This window comes from Bufo bufo, chromosome 2 (genome assembly GCF_905171765.1).
Source record: "Bufo bufo chromosome 2, aBufBuf1.1, whole genome shotgun sequence".
NCBI classification, from domain to species: domain Eukaryota; kingdom Metazoa; phylum Chordata; class Amphibia; order Anura; family Bufonidae; genus Bufo; species Bufo bufo.
The window spans coordinates 540,668,818-540,691,417 of record NC_053390.1 but is presented as its reverse complement, the minus strand read 5'-3'; the positions used below and the strand labels follow the sequence as shown (position 1 = coordinate 540,691,417).

At 41.4% G+C, this 22,600-nt stretch overlaps 1 protein-coding gene across 1 annotated transcript in view; it reads left to right on the top strand.

Annotated features, from left to right (window-relative positions):
* LOC120990963 (rod cGMP-specific 3',5'-cyclic phosphodiesterase subunit beta-like) overlaps positions 1-21,139 on the top strand; it is a 100,230-nt gene extending 79,091 nt beyond the window's left edge. The window contains exons 17-22 of the mRNA XM_040419854.1: positions 2,213-2,320; positions 2,530-2,593; positions 7,806-7,880; positions 10,069-10,152; positions 13,434-13,590; positions 21,090-21,139. Of these exons, the coding sequence (XP_040275788.1) occupies positions 2,213-2,320; positions 2,530-2,593; positions 7,806-7,880; positions 10,069-10,152; positions 13,434-13,590; positions 21,090-21,139 (538 nt within the window). The remainder of the gene's footprint in view (positions 1-2,212; positions 2,321-2,529; positions 2,594-7,805; positions 7,881-10,068; positions 10,153-13,433; positions 13,591-21,089) is intronic.
* The last annotated feature ends 1,461 nt before the right edge of the window (positions 21,140-22,600 follow it).

Genomic DNA, 22,600 nt, shown 5'->3' with positions numbered 1-22,600 from the left:
GTTGGCCTTTGAGGAATGGCGTCACTGGTTGGAGGGGGCGTCTCACTCCGTTACTGTATATACGGATCATAAGAATTTGGCTTACCTGCAATCTGCCAAGCTTCTGAACCCTAGACAGGCCTGATGGTCACTGTTTTTTACCAGGTTCAATTTTGTGGTTACTTTTCGCCCGGGGGTTAAAAACATCAAGGCAGATGCGTTGTCTCACAGTTTTCCTGGGGACGTGATTCAGAGGATCCTGCTCCGATTTTGGCTGATGGGGTGGTGGTCTCCGCTCTGTACCCCGAATTGGAGATGGAGATGTTGGGAGCCCAGGAGGGGGCTCCTGGTTCTTGTCCCCCAGGGAGGTTGTTTGTTCCCGAAGAACTGCGATACAAGGCATTCAAGGAACATCACGATACTGTCCTTGCTGGACATCCTGGTGGTAAGTACACCTGTGACCTTGTGTCCCGGAGGTTTTGGTGGCCCGGGTTATGTAAGAGCATTGAGGATTACGTGGCAGCTTGTGAAACCTGTGCACGATCTAAGGTTGCTCATACTCGACTGGCTGGTTCACTCCTTCCTTTGTCTATTCCGTCTCGTCCTTGGACGCACTTGTCTATGGACTTTATTACGGATCTGCCGAGTTCCTCCGGGAAAACAGTAATTTTGGTGGTAGTTGACCGTTTTAGCATGGCTCACTTTATATCGTTAACTAGTCTGCCTAATGCCAAGACTCTTGCACAGATTTTTGTTGATAATATCGTGAAATTGCATGGTATTCCTTCGGATGTGGTTTCTGATAGGGGCACGCAGTTTGTCTCCAGGTTTTGGAGGGCATTCTGCTCTCGGCTTGGCATTCAACTTTCGTTCTCTTCGGCTTTTTATCCGCAGTCGAATGGACAGACAGAGCGTACTAATCAAAACCTGGAGACCTACTTGAGGTGCTTTGTGGCGGAGAATCAGGAGGACTGGTCCTCATTCTTGTCCCTAGCAGAGTTTGCTTTGAATAACCGTAGGCAGGAGTCCACGGGTAAGTCACCATTTTTTGGCGCATATGGTTTTCATCCTCAGTTTGGTACCTTTTCTGGGACTAGTTCCTCTGGGATGCCAGAGGAGGAGAGATTTTCTTCTGCCTTGTCTTCTATCTGGCGGAGGATCCAAGTGAATTTGGAGACGATGGGTGAGAGGTATAAGCGAATGGCTGACAAGAGACGTGTGACTGGTCCGTACCTGTGTGTGGGTGATCTGGTGTGGTTGTCCACTAAAAATATTAAACTGAGAGTGCCATCTTGGAAACTGGGTCCAAGATTTATTGGCCCGTACAAAATATCTGCGGTGATCAATCCAGTAGCGTTTCGGCTGGATCTTCCGCAGACTTGGAGGATCCATGATGTATTCCATAGGTCTTTATTGAAAAAATATGTGAGACCGGTGGAACCATCACCATTGCCCCCACCTCCTGTTCTGGTCGATGGAAATTTAGAGTTCGAGATCTCCAGGGCTCTTGACTCTAGAGTTCTTCGGGGTTCCCTTCAGTACCTGGTACACTGGAGGGGATACGGCCCTGAGGAGAGGATGTGGGTTCCGGCGCTGGATGTCAGTGCCAGCCGACTGGTTAGGGCTTTTCACAGATCCCACCCGGATAAGGTTGGTCTGGGGTGTCTGGAGGTCACCCGTAGAAGGGGGGGTACTGTCATGCCCTGCTCAGACGATGTGATGTCCTCATTTTTCTGTAATTGTGTGAGCTGGCTTGGGAGGTCACGACACAGAGACACATGCAAAAGTGTGTTTCTCATAATGGCCTCTTTATTGCAATGAACAGTGCACGTATTTATACACAGACCGATACAATAGAAACTGTCCTATTGTACAGAAGCTTTTAGTTTCTATGTTTGGTTTCAGATAAGAAAAAGAATTGTCAGCTGTGGAATTTGTACTCTTGCCTCCCAAGGCTAAATCCCCCTCTTGTGTAAGTGCAGGTTAAACATAGATATAAAATGAATATGTATAGACGCAAAATAGACACCTTATAATTTCCCTCACATGAAAATAATATTTAATGTGTTACATTTTTTAATAAAGTTGCATTTCAGCTCCTTCCCCACCCTTTGTTAACCAGATGCAAAACAAAACATTATTTGTGAATTTCCAGTGTTTATTTCTACCAGTAATAATTTCTGATGTTAATGGCATAAATGTTAATTCTGGAGATATGTTTTCCTCCTCACAGGAAGAGAACAATGTTTCAGAAAATCGTTGATCAGTCTGAGACTTATGATGACCAGCAGAAGTGGACTGACTACTTGTCACTTGAAACAACAAGAAAAGAAATCATTATGTATGTATGCCTTCGTAATTAAATTCATCAACTCATGTTTTATGTTAATCAATGCATAGCTATAGTTTTTGTTTTTCAATCCACTTCAGAAGTAGAATGTTGTTTGAAGTCCATCAGTGTCGCCATTAATTCCCCAAAATTGGTATTGCTGCATAGATGATAGTATTACCACTATACAGTGAATAACAGCTATTATGTCTGTGCCATAGGGCTATGATGATGACAGCATGCGATTTATCTGCTATTACAAAACCATGGGAAGTCCAGAGCAAGGTCAGATATTTATTATTTTATGTTGTATTTTTGCACTGTATTTTAGATGGATCAATCATAATGGAATTGGTTGTTTTATATAGTCTTTATTTTACAGTGATCTGTGCATGCCGTACCTACAGTACACTGTAACTTGTGTAACCGCAGAGTATTTCTTTTACTTCTTTTATTTCTTTTACTGTATCTTAAAATCTAGTTGATTCACAAGTAACATAAACCAGTTTTAAAGGCGCTAGTGGTGTTATTTATTAACGGCATTTTAGATTTAATACCCCTTGCACTGGCGCATGATGTGGCTAAGTTATGTAGAGGCGCTGACCTCTACATAACTTAGGCGCATACACTGCCGGCCTAAATCTACGCCAGCTCCCTTGCTGGAGTAGATTTAGACAATTTTCTATGCCTAAAACAGGCGTAGAAAATTATAAATGAGATGGGCCGGCTGGCTCGCCCCCTTCCCCACCCACGCCATGTGTGAATTTGAAGGAGTTTCCACTTTAAATCAAATGTTATTTTTCAATTTAGTTCTACTTAGTTTCATGTGTTGCAGTTATTGATCAACATTTTTTATGAATGACATTGTTATATGTTTTTTTGACATTTATGACATCATCAGTAACATTCGAATTTAAAGTGTCACTGTACTGTCATAGCAACATATCAAAGGTTTAGAAAGATGGGGGTCTGATTGCTAAAATGAGAAGTGTTTGCATAGTGCATTGTCTCTATTTGCTACATGGACGGGCTGAATAGAAAGTCTATGGCCGTGGTCCATGTGCTAGCGGGCATTGATACGGCGCAGACAGTTTAATAAATTACCTGCCTCCTCCGGCTCTTCGTATGCCTAAATGAAATGAGACTTCAGTCATTATTTATGCCAGTTTATGGTATAAATAATTGTGAATTATCCAGGGCCTATGGTCCCACCCTTGCAATGTTCTCATTCCACCCTCACCATACCCTCTTTTCGCAGACTTAGCGAGGCCGGAAGAAATGAAGATTGTGACTAGAAAAGGCAAAAAAAGGCTTAAAGGGGTTGTGTCACTTCAGCAAATATCATTTATTATGTAGAGGAAGTTAATACAAGACACTTACTAATGTAATGTCATTATCCATATTGCTTCCTTCACTGGCTGGATTAATTTTTCCATCACATTATACACTGCTCGTTTCCAGGGCTATGACCACCCTGCAATCCAGCAGTGGTGGCCGTGCTTGCACACTATAGGAAAATGCACCAGCCTATGTGCGCTCCCGCGGTCTTGGCCATCAGAGAGGCTGGTACATTTTCCTTTAGTGTGCAGGCACGGCCACCACTGCTGGATTACAGGGTGGTCGTAATCATGGAAATGAGCATTGTATAATGTGATGGAAAAATAAATTCAGCCAGTGAAGTCAGCAATATGGATAATCACAATACAGTTAGGTCCATATATATTTGGACAGAGACAACATTTTTCTATTTTTTGTTCTGTACATTACCACAATGGATTTTGGAAATACAATTCAGATGCAGTTGAAGTTCAGACCTTCAGCTTTAATTCAGTGGTTAGAACAAAATGATTGCATAAAAATGTGAGGAACTAAATCAAATTAAATAATTGCAAATAAAATGTTGATTTCTAATACTGAAGTCTTGAACTCGTGGACATCACCAGACGCTGTGTTTCCTCCTTTTTAATGCTCTGCCAGGCCTTTACTGCAGAGGTTTTCAGTTGCTGTTTGTTTGTGGGCCTTTCTGTCTGAAGTTTAGTCTGTAACAAGTGAAATGCATGCTCTATTGCAGGGGTACTCAACTGGCGGACCGCGGTCCAAATACGGACCGCGGCCGCCAGTTGTCCGGACCCCGGCCATCGTTCAGAGCGCTGCTCCTCTCCTGCACACTGTGCCGTGCAGGAGGAGGAGCTTACCGGCGCACTTCCGCCTGTCCCACAGCGCAGTGAGACAGGGCTTCCTCCACATGTAGCGCTCCTCCTCCTGCACACTCTAGCAGCTCTGCTCAATACAGCGGCGGGCACAAGAGCTGATGATAGTTCTCAGCAGCGCAGGAGGAGTCTCTCCCTCCCCCCTGTGCTGCTGCTGTCCCCGCCGCTGCCAATAAGAAGAGGCAGGAGGAGGAGGGGAGGGGCTGTGGCCACTGCGCCACCAATGAAGAAAACTGACCTGTATTACAAATACAGGAGGTGGGTGCTGGAATCAAATAGCCGCCACCCGACCTCTATGACAGGGAGCTGCGATCAGCTGCAGTTGAGTTAACCCTTCAGGTGCGGTACCTGAGGGGTTAATTGTAGCTGATCGCAGCCCCCTGTCACAAAGGTCGGGTGCCGGCTATTTGATTCCGGCACCCGCCTCCTGTATTTGTATAAGAAACGTTGGTGGCACAGTGCGCCCCCCCCCTAGTATAAGAAACATTGGTGGCGCAGTGCGCCCCCCCCCCCCTTCCCCATTATAATAAACATTGGTGGCTCAGTGGGAAGTGCCAATGAGGGTTAAAAATAATAAAAGAAAATTAACTCACCTCCTCCAGTTGATCGCGTAACTGCCGGTCTCCAGTTCTTACTTCTTTCTTCAGGACCTGTGGTGACGTCACTGAGCTCATCACATGGCCCATTACCATGGTGATGGATCATGTGATGAGCTCAGTGATGTCACCACAGGTCCTGAAGAAAGAAGTAAGAACTGGAGACCGGCAGTTACGCGATCAACTGGAGGAGGTGAGTAAATTATTTTTTAACCCTCATTGGCACTGCCCACTGCGCCACCAATGTTTATTATACTGGGGTGATGGGGGGGCGCACTGCGCCACCAATGTTTATTATACTGGGGTGATGGGGGGGCGCACTGCGCCACCAATGTTTATTATACTGGGGTGATGGGGGGGCGCACTGCGCCACCAATGTTTATTATTTTGAGGGGGGGCGCACTGCGCCACCAATGTTTATTATTTTGAGGGGGGGCGCACTGCGCCACCAATGTTTATTATATTGAGGGGGCCGCCAGACGAAAAAGTCGGACATGTAGTACTTTTAGTCTGGCGGCCTCTCACCGTGCTGCGCCGTAACTCTGCCCCCATCCCCACTATAGTCGATGGGCACAGAGCAGCGGCACGGCGAAGTAGTGGCAAGATGGATCTGACAGGGTGAGCAGCCTGTCGGATCCATCCTGCTGCAAGTGTGAAAGTATCCTTACTAATGAGCGCTTCCATCATGGAACGCCCATTAGTACAGCCTTTACCTCCACCGCTACTTGTGCTAGTAAAAAAAAATATATATTACGGCAGTGTTTCCCAACCAGTGTGCCTCCAGCTGTTGCAAAACTACAACTCCCAGAATGCCTGGACAGCCTTTGGCTGTGCGGGCATGCTGGGAGTTGTAGTTTTGCAACAGCTGGAGGCACACTGGTTGGGAAACACTGTATTACGGTACCTCCACCTCCATTTGCTCACGCTGTGGAGAACACTCCCTGCTGACTAGAAGCTCAGGACAGGACCTACAAGACGCCATCACGTTAGAGCACCGGTCCTGAGCGTGCAGTCAGCAGCGAATGTTCACCGCAGCCAGGTGAATGCAAATTTTTTATTTTTTTTTGCAAAAGCAGAGAAGGGGGGCACTAATGGGGGCAATACTCTTACTGGGGGCACTAATGGGGACATTATTCTTACTGGGGCACTAATGTGGCCATTACTAATTCTGGGACTTACCCGGGGCGCTCCACTATAACGTCAGAGCGCCCCACGCGCATGTATCACATGATCGCATGGCATCTTTACTGTTGGCGTTCAGCTCGGACCTTCACCTGACTGCAGACCCTGGTATGTGGACCTTTAATAAAACTAGTTGAGTACCCCTGCTCTATTGGGTTCAGATCAGGTGACTGACTTGGCCATTCAAGAATATTCCACTTTGCTTTAATAAACTCTTGGGTTGCTTTGGCTTTATGTTTTGGGTCATTGTCCATCTGTATTATGAAACGCTGACCAATCAGTTTGGCTGGATTTGAGCACACAGTATGTCTCTGAAAACCCCAGAATTCATCCAGCTGCTTCTGTCCTGTGTCACATCATCAATAAACACTAGGGACCCAGTGCCACTGGCAGCCATGGATGCCCAAGCCATAACACTGCCTCCGCCGTGTTTTACAGATGATGTGATATGCTTTGGATCATGATCTGTACCATGCCTTCGACATTCTTTTTTCTTTCCATCATTCTGGTAGAGGTTGATCTTGGTTTCATCTGTCCAAAGAATGTTCTTCCAGAAGTTTGCTAGTTTTTTAAGATGGTTTTTTAGCAGTCCAATCTATCCTTCTTATTCTTTAGGCTTATGAGTGGCTTGCACTGTGCAGTGAACCCTCTGTATTTACTTTCATGCAGTCTTATCTTTATGGTAGATTTGGATATCCTGGAGAGTATTGTTCACTTGGTTGGCTGTTGTGAAGGGGCTTCTCTCATTTTGCCACTCCTAATATTGTAGCAATTGCTTGGATGTTTTTTTTTCTGTTTTCACAAATGAAAGATGGCTTGTTACACCTGCATGGGGAGCTCCCTTGATTGCATGTTTAATTCTCAGTAAAATCTTCAAAATGCAAGCAATTGGCTTTTATGTGCTTAATTGAGAATGAAATAATGAAGGAATTGCCCACAGCTGCCCATGAAACAGCCTTTGAGTCAATTCTCCAATTACTTTTGGTCCCTTTAAAAGCAGGGTGCTTACATGTAAAGGAGCTGAAACTCCTAAACCCTTAATCCAATTTTAATGTGGATACACTTTATGTCCATGACCATTATATAACTATAACTTGAATATGTTTTAGTGAACAGGTAATAAAAACATATATATGGACCTAATTGTATATTAGTAAGTGTCTTGTATTAACTTTTTCTACAAAATAAATGCAACTTGCTAAAGTGAGACAACCCCTTTAAGGGGAATAATGAATTTTCCCGTATGAGTCCATCTTGATTCTGTCTCCTGCAGTGAGGAGAAAGACCACTATGTGAGCGCTTCTCTCTCCTCGTTCTAGGGTGGGGATCTCAGCACTCAGGCCCCACTGATCAAAACATTTCATATGTCGCCATGACATATGAAAAGTGTTTTAAAGTGCAGGTACACTTTAAATATCTCTCTGTCTATCTTGTCCGGCAGTAAAAGTACCTTTGGGCATGGATTATAGAGTGTGCTTTCTGTTTCTTACGTTGTTTCTTATTTAAAAGGTTGCTCTTTTAGTTGCGGCTGAATTCTGGGAACAAGGTGACTTGGAGAGAACTGTGCTTCAGCAACAGCCTATTGTGAGTAACTGCATTGCATGAAGAATCATTACCCTAGAGACATGGCTACACGCACGTTACCACCAATCTCTCCCTTACTAAACAGATGCTAAATTACCATGTTTACAACTTGTGCCAATTCATTTACTGTATTTGCTATTAAATAGTGTTGAGCGAATCAAAGTTTACGAAATGGACTTCGATCCAAATTTCAGGAAAAATTTAATTTGCGTCAAAGTCGAATTTCCTCATGCTTCGTGGTAATAATTAAATTTTCCCTGAAATGGCGGTAAAAAAAAAAAAATCATGCTTACCTTATCCATTTGAGTGCAAAGAGGCTGCCAAGTCCATCTTGCTTGAAGATCCTAGACGAAATTTTGTGTGCCGAGCGAGATCTCATGCTGGATCTTCAAGCAAGATGGCCATAGCAGCCTCTTCGTGATCAAATTGATGAAGTAAGTACAATATTTTTTTATTGCAAACACTAAAATGCTTTAATTTAATTAATCTCAGATGTAGCATCTGAGGGGTTCAATGATGGGGGCAGCACAATAGCCATTTCCTGTTATTGCACCCGCTATTTACAAAGATATGCGCTTCGTGACAAAGTAATTAGTCACAAAGCGATTTTTTTTGTAAAATTTGGCAAAGCAACCGAATCTAATTTTAGAGAACTTTGCTCATCTCTACTATTAAACATGAAGTTAAGCATCAATATCAAAATCCTGGTCAGCCCCTTTAACATACAAAATACTGTAGGAAGAAAATTATATAAGTCTGAACTTGACATTTAATTCCTGGACCATATGTTGTAACTTCAAAATAAGAAATCTACTTTGGTATATGCACATACCTAGTACACATATCTAGATTTGTTGCATTACTGTGCCAAGGAATGGTGTGGTCTGGCAACAGTTTGCATTGGAGTACTTTGTTCTGAGTTTATCAAATGTCACTCGTTGTTTGTTAAATTTGATGCATCTTTATAGAGGAGCTGTTGCCTCTCCTGACATGTCTGTATTATTATTATTATTAATGACTTGCATTCCTCATGTAATGACAGCATGGTGGCTCACTGGTTAGCACTGGTGCCTTGCACTTGGTGTCCTGACCAAGGACAACATCTGCATGGAGTTTGTATGTTCTCCCCGTGTTTGCGTGGGTTTCCTCCGGTTTCTTCCCACACTCCAAAGACATACTGATAGAGACCTTAGATTGTGAGCTCCATTGGGGCAGTGTGATGCTAATGTCTGTAAAGGGCTGCGGAATATGTCAGCTCTATATAAGTAAGTATAATATTAATGATCTGTTCTTATGACTCTGTGCTGTGTCATTCCTGTATTATTGCAGCTAGAAGTTTACAATAAATTGCCAGCAGTCTGCAGTAAAGTTACTGCTGGGTGTTACCTGTAGCTATTATGCCTGACTCTGTCCAATCAGTGCTGCTGGTGTCAGACTGTGCAGAGACACGCCCCCAACTGGTAACACCCAGCTGTACCTTTACTGCAAGCTGCTGACAATGCATTCATAAACTTCTAGTAGAAATAACAGAGGAATGGCAGAACATAGAGTCATAAGAATAGATGCTTCAGAATTGTTAGTACATGGGGGATGCAAATGGTTACAAAACAGACATGTCAGGAGAGGTGACAGGTCCTCTTTAAATCTAACACTTTTGTCTAGAAATTCTACTCCAGAGTGAAACTACTTAACATAGCTAACCATAACCACTTTCAAACTGCAGTGAGTGGTGAAAAATGCAAAAGTTGCAAATTTTTTTCCAAGTTACCCAAAAAGTAGCAAAAGCGCTATTTTGCGACTTTTCAAAGCCAGAATTCTGGAGTGTGGAGCATCATTAATTCTCCTTTTATTTGTGTCAGCAACTATTAAACTGTACAACAGGAGAAGGTGAACTTTCCTGGCTATAAACTTATACTAGAAATTACATAGACATTATTGATATACCAGATTTAATCAGGTTATTAAAAAGTGCAAGACAGTCATATATAACCAACATCCACTAGGGCTTAATGTCCCTTAGCTTGCACAAGATACTCTTCAGGATAAATCAGAAGTCTTATGGTGCTTACTTTCAATAGAAAATTAGCATGCATTTATGAACAGAATTTCACTGACAAGCAATTCTTTTTAATATTATTCCAATGATGTCTGATTGTTTCCTAATATATAATTTGTTATTCGATTACAGCCAATGATGGACAGAAATAAATCTGCAGAACTGCCAAAACTCCAGTGCGGTTTCATTGACTTTGTCTGCACATTTGTATATAAAGTAAGCAATTAACATAAAAGAGAAACACATTTCTGAATGACGGCCATGTCTTTTTTTATGTTTGCCAGCTTAAAACTTTTAAACAGAATAGTCTGCATGGTATATTCTCTGATTAAAATCTAGCAATAACAGTAATGATAATTATTAGTTTATATATAGACCTGAGGTAAATGACAGCGGACTAGTTCATCACATAGTAACATGGTTTGTAAGGCTGAAGAAAACACAGATGTACATCCATTTCCAGCCTGTTATCATGCAAGGAAGGCAAAAAAAAAAGCACTTATGAGGAAGAAACCCGTTTTCCTCATCTTCTGAAAATAAAATATTTCCTGGATCCACGACCAGGGCCGTCTTTAATACTGATTGGACCCTGGGCAAGAATATACTTGGGCCCCCTTGATCCCGCCTTCCCACACCCTAGCATGCAATCACGCCCTCCACAACACACACACAGAAAAAAAATCCACACTCCTCGTAGAGAAGTAAACTTTAATAATGATGAGTGGCTACTAAAGGTGTTCCTTGGCAGTAATGTAATACTGCCTTTTTTTCTGAAAAGTCAGTATTTACATTAAAAAGCTTGCAGAGACAGGCTATAGACACCAGAACTACTACGTTTAGCTGTTGTGGTTCTGGTGACTATAGTGTCCCTTAATATAGAGAGAAAAAAAATAATCAGCACAAATGTATCAAATAAAATGGCTGTATCATTATTCTAAAAATAAAAAAAGGACAACTTCTGACACAAATATATAGTATTTTACAGATTACTTCTGTTATTACAATGTGTAGATAGTACTGTACTACTAACCCCTCCATCCACCCCTACATATAGGGTAATACAGCGCCACATACCTCTTACATCCAGTGACGTCTCTTTGATGTAGATGTTCTCTTTCCTCATCTTCTCCTTTCAGACCTTTAGACCAGACCACCATTTTTTTTGCCATTTCTCGTTTCTGCAGTTTGACAAACAAAATCTTAGTTTACTACTTTTCTATCATCCCCAATACTATACTGCAGAAACAGATAAACCCCCTGATAATAGTAGTACCATGCAGATAGTGCCCTTCAGAATTATAAAATAACTGCGCCGAGCAAATAGTGCCCCTGGCACTAATAGTGTAAACATAACGTCCCCCAAAAATAATTGTGGTAAGCTGATACTGTGCCAAGGTGCCCCCACAGTAATAGTGCTCCCAAAAGTCCTACCAATAGGAATAATTCTCTGCTAGAGCATACATGGTAGTAATAGTGCTCCTACAGTGCCCCCAACATGTCCCCACTGTGCCCTAGAAGTAATAGTGCTCCCATAGTGCCCATACTAGTAATCATGTTCCCCATATACCCCCAGTAGTAATAAAGCCCATCATAATGCCCCCAGTAGTAATAATTCTCCTTATAATGTGCCAGTGCAAAAAATACCCCCTTTTAATGCCCCCAGTTGAGCTAATGTCCCCATAGTGCCCCCATAATGTGCCAGTATAAAATACCCCTATATAGTGCCCCCAGTAAATGCCCCATAGTGCTCCTCTCCCCCTTCTTCCTAGTGCCCCCCATAATGTACTAGTATAAAATGCCCCATATATAGTGCCCCAGTAGATGTCCTCAGTGTCCCCATAATTTGCATAAAATACCCCTTCCTCATGCCCCCGTAGATGAGCCCATAGTACTCCTCTCCTCCCTTCCCCATAGTACCCCAGTATAAAATACCCCTATACAGAGCCCCCATATAAAATACCCCTTCTTTGTGGCCTCAGTAGAAGCCCCCATAGTGTTCCTCTCCCCCTTCCCCCATATAAAATACCCCTTCTTTGTGGCCTCAGCAGATGCTCCCGTAGTGCCCCCAATAATGAGCCAGTAAGAAATGCCCCCATAGATGCACCCCAATAATTTGCCAGTAACAAGTGCCCCCATAGATTCCCCCACAGTGGCCCAGTATAATGTGCCAGTAAGATGTGCCCCCATAGATGCCCCCCAATAATGTGCCAGTAACAAGTGCACCCATAGATGCCCCCCAATCATGTGCCAGTAACAGGTGCCCACATAGATGCCCCCAATAATGTGCCAGTAACAAGTGCCCCCATAGATGCCCCCAATAATGTGCCAGTAACAAGTGCCCCCATAGATGCCCCCACAGTGCCCCCCAATAATGTGCCACTAAGATGTGCCCCCATAGATGCCCCCAATAATGTGCCAGTAACAAGTGCCCCATAGATGCCCCCAATAATGTGCCAGTAACAAGTTCCCACATAGATGCCCCCCAATCATGTGCCAGTAACAAGTACCCCCATAGATGCCCCTCAATCATGTGCCAATAACAAGTGCCCCCAGGAGCAACTGGGCCGTTTGTCCCGCAGTAAAGATGGCTCTGTCAACGACCCTTCTCCAGAAATCTAGTAACTATAACCTGTAATATTATTATTACTGTCCAGAAATACATCCAGGCCCCTCTTGAACTCTTTTATTGTACTCACCATCACCACCTCCTCAGGCAGAGAGTTCCTTAGTCTCACTTCTCTTACGTAAAGAATCCTCTTCTATGTTTGTGTACAAACCTTCTTTCCTCCAGACGCAGAGGATGTCCCCTCGTCACAGTCATAGTCCTGGGGATAAATAGATGATGGGAGAGATCTCTGTACTGACCCCTGATATATTTATACATGGTTATTAGATCTCGTCTCAGTTGTCTTTTTTTCTAAAGTGAATAACCCTAATTTGATCATCTTTCTGGGTTCTTTAGTCCACCCATTCCTTATGTTTTAGTTGCCTGTTTTTGAACCTGATCAAGCTCTATTGTGTATTTTTTGTCCACTGGTGTCCAAAATTGTATATGTAGCCTTTGTCTCGGGTTCTGTCACATTTGCAATACTAATCTTGCCAGTAAACCATACTGAACCCTCACAAATCTCAAGTCATCTGTTACATAAGTCACCTGCCACCTCCAGCACCCATACCAATCAGCAGTGTGAAGCACATTGTGGCCACTTCACCGGCTACAGCGATATCCACAAACATATGGCTGTGTATAGTATGGTAGCTTGGATAATTCAGAACTGGGCTTAAAAGGTCTAACCTGTTGCACTAGTAATAGCTGGATCTTTACCGAAGAGAAGTCACTGCTACTGATTGGTGGGGGCCATCAATGTATTCAATGTATAATCCCAGAACACCACTTTAAGTAATATTTTGCAAACTAAAGTAGAAAATATGGAAACATTACATGAACACAATAACTTTTTTTTAGAAATGCTAAAGAATGATTTCACCATTTGTAGGAATTTTCTCGCTTCCATGTGGAAATACAGCCAATGTTGGATGGTTTGATGAATAACAAAAAAGAATGGAAAGCCCTGGCAGATGTGTATGAGGCCAATATGAAGGCAATTGAAGATGAAAAGAAGAAGAAAGAAGAAGAAATTGCTGCAAAGAAAGGTTGGTAATACAGTAGATAAAACATTCATTTATTACATGTATTGTTTTCCATAAAAATAATTGGAACACTACTGACAGCACGCTCCTTTCATAAATGGATACATCTACCATTGCTGAATATGAGATCATTGATTCTGAAAATGTATTGCTTTGCCCATGACAATTTCATGTACCTGATGTCCCTTCTTAAAGGAGTTAGAGCGGTTGTCTCACTTCAGCAAATGGCATTTGTAATGAAGATAAAAGTAAAAACAAGTCGCTTACTAATGCACTGTTATTGTCCATATTGTCTTCTTTGCTGGCTTGATTCATTCTTCCATCGCATTATATACTGCTCGTTTCCAGGGGTTACAGCCACCACTATAGCGCAAACGCCTATACACACTCCCATGATCCCGGTCACCAGAGAGGCCAGCGCTTTTTGCTATAGTATGCAAGCATGACCACCGCTGCTGGATTGTAGGGCGGTCATAACCTCTGGAGATTAGCAGTGTATGATGTGATGGAAAATGAATCCAGCCAGCAAAGGAAGCAATATGGAAAATCACAATACATTAGTAAGTGGCTTGTATTAACTTTCTCTATATAATAAATACCAGGGGAGTGAGCACTCACAACACTTGGACCATAGGATACAAGATGAATTTATTAATTAGAATAGGGCCTGTTGTGTCCATAAATAAAAATAATATACATAACATATACTAAAATACAATCAAATGGTATAAAATAGCAAATTGGTACCAATGAAAAAATACCCTGTTGGTGGGGTGAGTCGCTTAATGGCAAATACCGCACATAAATATTTCTTCAAGCACATATAACCGGCACTGTTCGTATTTGTTGTGCCACCATCCACAATTTCAGTATTTGATTCCCAAAGATGTTAAATGGATTATTGTTGTTGTTAACAGTTCACAGTTCAAATAGAAATGTCTAAAATGTCTGTGATAGATCAATCCAAGTACTAATTTAATAGCTGATTTGATAGTGCATACAAAGTTCCAGCGCTACAACACGGTAAATGTCTCCGTCGGTTCTCCTCTTACAGCTATGATTGTGACCGCCTAGACCGGTACACTTAGATCGCCACTATTCCAGATAGTAGTATAAGTTCCTACCAAAGCATTTAGCAGGTACGGGATAATACTGATACAAGTGTGATTATACAAGTGAGATCATTGTTAAACGGGTTATCCATATTTTTTTTTTAAAACATGGCCTATCCTTGACACCCCACCTATTAGCTTGTGTAAGAGATGTAGCTTCTTCATGGTTTACATAGGTCCATATTGCACAATAACTGTACTTCTTTGTAGAAACATTTGTTTTGTACTTTGTGTAAGAATAAGCCAGCAACATTGAAAAAAAATTCAGCAAATGGTATTTATTATATGAATTGGAATGGGTGATTGGCTCTCACCTAGTGAACTATGACAGGTGCTGCTAGCTCACAACTTGGGTGCCCGACCCAAAATGGTAAAGGGTATTGGAAAAGAAGGGGAGTGAGCACTCACAACACTTGGACCATAGGATACAAGATGAATTTACTAATTAGAATAGGGCCTGTTGTGTCCATTAAAAAAAAATATACATAACATATACTCCCTACAATATTATATAGAAGAAACCAAGATCCCAAAAGGACTACTAATTAATAAAAGCCCAGAGCAGGACCTTATTAATGATGAATTCACCAGGGAATGGAATAATCTATTGACTAATCAGTCGATTGCCCTGATGAATTTAATTATCAAAAGAAGAATAGAAATCCTGGGGGATCTGAATATAAAAATTGAGGGGGATATAATTAATAAAAAAAGTAAGAAACATACAAAAGTCTATAAAAATAAACAGCAAGAAAGATTTATAGAGACTCAGGAGGATGACAATAATCCCCATCAGGGAGTGACAGATATAGAACTAAGGAGCGAAGAAAGAATAAACACCTATAACGTACCAATTAATAACAGATACGAAGAATTGACAGAACAACATTTTTTAGATCTTACCCCGGCACATCACAGAACACGCACGAGACACAGAGATCGGACACCACCACGGCACAGATCACCATACAATTTGAGGCACAAGAACACCAGACACCAATACCCGACAGGAAAAAATTGTCAAACAAATTATCAAACACGGAACCCACACACATATTATCACAACAACACAAATCACCAACAACAGCACTACCCAGTAAGAGAAAGACGAGGAGGAGTAAGAGAAAGGGAGCCACGTCACCGGAGACACTCACAAACCCAGAGGTGGGATCAATAATTAATTTAAGTTCTAAAACCTCACTATTCCACAAATTAATTTACTTAATAAGGGGTTGAAGTTTGCCCCATCCAACACTATAGATAAATTCTCAACATATATAGGTGTTCAAAAATTTATTAGGAATCTTTGCCTTAGGAAATATTATATAAAAAATCCCATAATTAGAGAAATCCCGGACGGGAAACTGATAGTCATTCAAATATACCTCCCTAAAAAAGAAATCCAAAATGTTTCCACGGAATGAAATTAGCAGGGAAATTGCAACATTTCAAAAATGCGTGGAAGACGACCTTAGGAAGATTGCAATAAGGCCTCCTAATAATAACAATCTAACTAAACAAGAGATTCAGGCCATCAAATCACTGCAAAAAGATAATAAGATAACGATACGCCCGGCCGATAAGGGCGGGGCGACAGTGATTTTGGATACTGATCAATATAACAGGGAATGCCTGAGGCTGTTGACAGATCAAAAAACATACACGAAACTTAAGGGTGACCCAATACAAGGGTTTAACCAAGGTTTGGAGGACCTTTGTAAAAAAGGGTTGGAGCGGGGAATCCTTTTGAAACAGGAGGTTGAATTCATCTTGGGCACAGAGGGAAGATTGCCCACCTTCTACTGTTTGCCCAAGGTGCACAAGAGTTTGACGGATCCTCCGGGACGCCCTATAGTGTCCGGAATAGGATCCATCACCTCTAATCTATCGAGATACATAGATACCCAGCTCCAACCTTTGGTGAAAAATACTAGATCCTATTTAAGGGACACCACACAAATTATCCGGATTCTAGAAGGTCTGGTCATTGAACCGGGTTGGATTATAGGGACTCTAGACATCCAGTCCCTATATACAGTTATAGACCACCAACAGGGATTGGAGGCGGTTAAACAACAATTAAGAAAAAGTGGTACTTTTGAAGACCCCCAAATCCAATTAATACTGGAAGGGATCCAGTATATTTTAGAACATAATTATTTTTTCTTTGAAGGGGAGTACTATCTATAAGAGAAAAGAGACCCATAAAAACACATTTGGGTTCCTTTTTGAATCTTAAGGGGTTCTTTAAATGTGGACGTTGTATGGGGTGTAAAGTGAGCGTACAAGAAAGGAAGATAACCACAATACATTCAGCTCATAACTCCTTTACTTGGGAGATTAATGATTGCCTTACATGTAATTCATCTGGAGTCATTTATTTGATACAATGTCCATGCAAACGCCAATATATTGGCAGGACAAAAAGGCTGTTGAAAACCAGAATCAGTGAACATGTCAAACATTAAAAAGGGATACGCAAAACATTCACTCTCTAAACATTACGATGAGGTGCACAATAGGGATCCGTCCAAATTATTTTTTGTGGCGTTGGAAAAAATCAATAAACATTGGAGAGGGGGTGATTTCATCAAGAGGATGTCCAGAGCTGAATCCAAACATATCTATGAATTTGGCTGTATACTTCCTAAATTCGGACCTGGAGATCTTCGGCTTCCTGTAGGGCGGCTGTCCCGTCTCTGACGGAGGGTCCCAGGTTGGCCGTTCATCGACCCTGGGACCCCCCCCTCGAAGTCGGGATCACCGCTCCTTAAACCTCTTAATCCCACTATTTACTGCAAGCATAAATCCAGCCCCGCCTCATATGTATATACAGTCATGTGAAAAAATTAGGACACCCTTTGAAAGCATGTGGTTTTTTGTAACATTTTTAATAAATGGTTATTTCATCTCCGTTTCAACAATACAGAGAGATTAAAGTAATCCAACTAAACAAAGAAAACTGAAGAAAAGTCTTTTCAAGATCTTCTGTAAATGTCATTCTACAAAAATGCCTATTCTAACTGAGGAAAAAGATAGGACACCCTTGCCCCTAATAGCGAGTGTTACCTCCTTTGGCTGAAATAACTGCAGTGAGACGGTTCTTGTAGCCATCTACCAGTCTTCGACATCGGTCTGAGGAAATTTTACCCCACTCCTCAATGCAGAACTTTTTCAGCTGTGAGATGTTTGAGGGGTTTCTTGCACGTACAGCCCTTTTCAAGTCACCCCACAGCATCTCAATGGGATTCAAATCTGGACTTTGACTTGGCCATTCCAGGACTCTCCATTTCTTCTTTTTCAGCCAATCTTTGGTTGATTTACTAGTATGTTTTGGGTCATTGTCATGTTGCATGGTCCAGTTCCGCTTCAGCTTTAATTTTCTAACTGATGGTCTCACATGTTCTTCAAGCACCTTCTGATACACAGTAGAATTCATCGTGGATTCTATGATGGTGAGCTGACCAGGTCCTGCTGCAGCAAAGCAGCCCCAAACCATGACACTTCCACCTCCATGCTTCACAGTTGGTATGAGGTTCTTTTCTTGGAATGCTGTGTTTGGTTTACGCCAAACATGTCCTCTGCTGTTGTGTCCAAATAATTCAATTTTGGACTCATCTGTCCAAAGAACATTATTCCAGAAGTCCTGGTCTTTGTCAACTTTATCTCTGGCAAATGTCAGTCTGGCCTCGATGTTTCTCTTGGAAAGCAAAGGTTTCCTCCTTGCACACCTCCCATGCAAGTTAAACTTGTACAGTCTCTTTCTGATTGTAGAGGCATGTACTTCTACATCAACAGTAGCCAGAGCCTGCTGTAGTTCTCGAGATGACACTTTAGGGTTTTTGGAGACCTCTTTTAGCATCTTGCGGTCTGCTCTTGGGGTGAACTTGCTGGGGCGACCAGTCCTGGGCATGTTGGCAGTTGTTTTGAAAGCCCTCCACTTGTAGACTATCTTCCGGACAGTGGAATGGCTGATTTCAAAATCTTTTGAGATCTTTTTAAATCCCTTCCCAGACTCATAGGCTGCTACAATCTTTTTTCTGAAGTCCTCTGACAGCTCTTTTGCTCTCACCATGGTGCTCACTCTCACTTCAACAGTCAGGAGCACACCAAACTAAATGTCTGAGGTTTAAATAGGGCAAGCCTCATTCAACATGCAGAGTAACGATCTACTAATTATGTGCACCTGGTGTGAGATCTGAGCCAATTTAAGAGGGAATACATGTGAGGGTGTCCTATCTTTTTCCTCAGTTAGAATAGGCATTTTTGTAGAATGACATTTACAGAAGATCTTGAAAAGACTTTTCTTCAGTTTTCTTTGTTTAGTTGGATTACTTTAATCTCTCTGTATTGTTGAAACGGAGATGAAATAACCATTTATTAAAAATGTTACAAAAAACCACATGCTTTCAAAGGGTGTCCTAATTTTTTCACATGACTGTATATATATATATATATATATATATATATTTTTTTTTTTATATTTTGCAATGTCTCCCAGTAAGGATAAGGGCCTCTCAGCTTGTATTTTAAAACACACATATTTATTTTTTTAATGTAAATTATTTGTGTATTATTTATTAAATGTGATGTTATACTTTAGTATCCAAGTTGGCATAGGTTTTGTAATATACTAGTTGCAAAATTGGGAAAAACGCATCTTAATGAAAAAATCGCAATCATACCGCACCAAAAACCGCACTAAAACCAGAACGGAATGCTAGCACCCAAATGATCCAGAATCCAGAATTTCCTGAGTACTGAATGCGCTATAAAAGGTGGAGTGGGATGTTGAGCGCTTCAACCACTGAGAAAGGGGTGCAGAAACCCCGAAACGCGTCTGGTGATAGGATGAAGCGCCCACTTAACCTGCGGAACCTCTCTTAAAAAATTTCATGGCCATGCGATAAGAAAATCTTCAACTATAACCATCGCTCCATTATACAGCAACATACGCTACTACTAAGGCACTAGTCCTGTCGATCCAGCCCTGCGAGTGTGACGTCATCCAGTTGAGACGTGCGCGATGGGACGCCGAAGCACACACACCTCGTGGAAGGACTGACCGGCTGACACAGCAGCGGGACGCAGTGCCGGGACTCAGGTAGGAACTTATACTACTATCTGGAATAGTGGCGATCTAAGTGTACCGGTCTAGGCGGTCACAATCATAGCTGTAAGAGGAGAACCGACGGAGACATTTACCGTGTTGTAGCGCTGGAACTTTGTATGCACTATCAAATCAGCTATTAAATTAGTACTTGGATTGATCTATCACAGACATTTGGGACATTTCTATTTGAACTGTGAACTGTTAACAACAACAATAATCCATTTAACATCTTTGGGAATCAAATACTGAAATTGTGGATGGTGGCACAACAAATACGAACAGTGCCGGTTATATGTGCTTGAAGAAATATTTATGTACGGTATTTGCCATTAAGCGACTCACCCCACCAACAGGGTATTTTTTCATTGGTACCAATTTGCTATTTTATACCATTTGATTGTATTTTAGTATATGTTATGTATATTTTTTTTTTTTATGGACACAACAGGCCCTATTCTAATTAATAAATTCATCTTGTATCCTATGGTCCAAGTGTTGTGAGTGCTCACTCCCCTTCTTTTCCAATACCCTTTACCATTTTGGGTTGGGCACCCAAGTTGTGAGCTAGCAGCACCCGTCATAGTTCACTAGGTGAGAGCCAATCACCCATTCCAATTCATATAATAAATACCATTTGCTGAATTTTTTTTCAATGTTGCTGGCTTATTCTTACACAAAGTACAAAACAAATGTTTCTACAAAGAAGTACAGTTATTGTGCAATATGGACCTATGTAAACCATGAAGAAGCTACATCTCTTACACAAGCTAATAGGTGGGGTGTCAAGAGTCAGATCCCTACTGATACTAAGGATAGGCCATGTTTTTTAAAAAAAATTGGATAACCCGTTTAACAATGATCTCACTTGTATAATCACACTTGTATCAGTATTATCCTGTACCTGCTAAATGCTTTGGTTTCCCAGTTCCACAAAATATATTTAATGATATTAGCCTTAATCCATAATCTTCTAAATCCTCTTTTGCCAAAGTCACTTTAGTTATTCAATCAATTTATTTTCAGTTAGCTGTCCCTGACTGCCTGAGCCAGCATATTCTTCTGTAATGTAGCATATGACCTATGTGTTAAACACATGAACTATAATTGATAAAACAGTGGGTGGTAGAAAATTGGGTTAGGCTGACAACTTAATCCCAAACTGCATTTTAACAGTATGATCATGTAATGTGAAAAAAACAACAACTAAAAACAGAAAAAAAACTACCGTATATCTAATTGTTGTGTTCTGTCTCTTTTACTCATAGCTGCTGATGGAGCTGCTGCAGGTGGTGGCAATGGCAAATCTTCAACATGTTCAATCATATAATTTGCAAATTAATATAGCTTTTTAGAACCACAAGAGGAAAGAAGAGCTAAAATAATACAGTTTTATACACTTTCTTTGTCTTTTTCGTTTTTAAAATGATATCGTATTCTACAAAAATGGCTAGTAGATGTCATGGACTGAATATCATTAGGTCAAGTTCACATTTCGAGCCTGGAGATTTATAAAGGATATAGAATTATACTAACTGAACAGAAATTACCCCATAAACTTCACTTTTAGCAAGCATTACATGTAACCTTTCTGTTTTATGTAAGACGTTTACTTGTCCTATAAAAGAAGATTACAGTTCTACAGAAATGCCCAGAATAGATTTGACGTCATTTGGGCAGTATCTTGGCTCTAAAGAGTTGTTTTAAAAAGCTGAACGTAATTAGATAGGCTTGGACTTTGAAGTTTAATAACTTTGGTACCATGAGCAGATCTCATGCGATTGTAATGGGAAATGGGGACAACTGCTTGCTGAGTACATGCATAACAGGCTGCTACATAGAAACCATACACAGAGCCCATTTTTTTCTGCCCTTTCCATACTACATAAATGAGAACTACTTTGAACATATTGATTAATGCACACATCTTATACTTGAAGGGGTATTTCCATCTGGAACACACCTTTGGTGCCGTGTTATCCATTGTATAATACAACTGGCACCCACATGTCATTGATGGTACGAGTCTAGCTACTGATTCTGCACCATCACAGTTGAGTGTTAACTATGAAGGGGTTAAGGAACTTTTACACACCCAGATAATTTCCCAAACTAAATGCTGTATGGGCGATCATTCACTACTAATGACTGTTAGTGTGGCCATTCATTTCCGTTTATTGTTTGCAGGGGTAGATTGAGAAGTTAAAGTAGTCCTGGAAAAAAAAAACTAAAAGTGGCCCGTGTTGTAGGTGGGTTCAAACTGATAGAAGATGAGCCAAAACAAGTAGGCAGGGACAACTGAAGTTGGCGGGGCCTGCAATACTGTAGTATAGAATACCGCCCCAGCAGAACCAAATACCACAGGACAGCACAAAATACTGTTGCCCTCACCACAGTATTCAACTGTATCACCATCATGAGGACAATAATACAGTCAAGTTCAGGAGGGTACCTGTGGCCGTTGAGCATCATATCATTTTGTACCTGGCCTGTGGCCATCAAGAGGGCTTGAGTGGCTTCATGGGCATCGGCCCATCTGGAAATTTCCCTGTAGGGTCTATAGGCAATTCATCCATTTGTTGGGACCAATCTGGGGACAATCTGCTGCCAACAAGTGATCCTTTTTGCTTGTTCGTTTGCTCATTGCTTGGCACTTTTACATGGGGCAGTAATTAGCAATGAGCGGTCACAACTGCAGCTGTACACGCAGTCATCTGCCTAAAAGACTCAACCAAAGTAGAATAAATTGGATTTCCTTTAAATATATTCTCACAGAACCAGAATAAAGCCT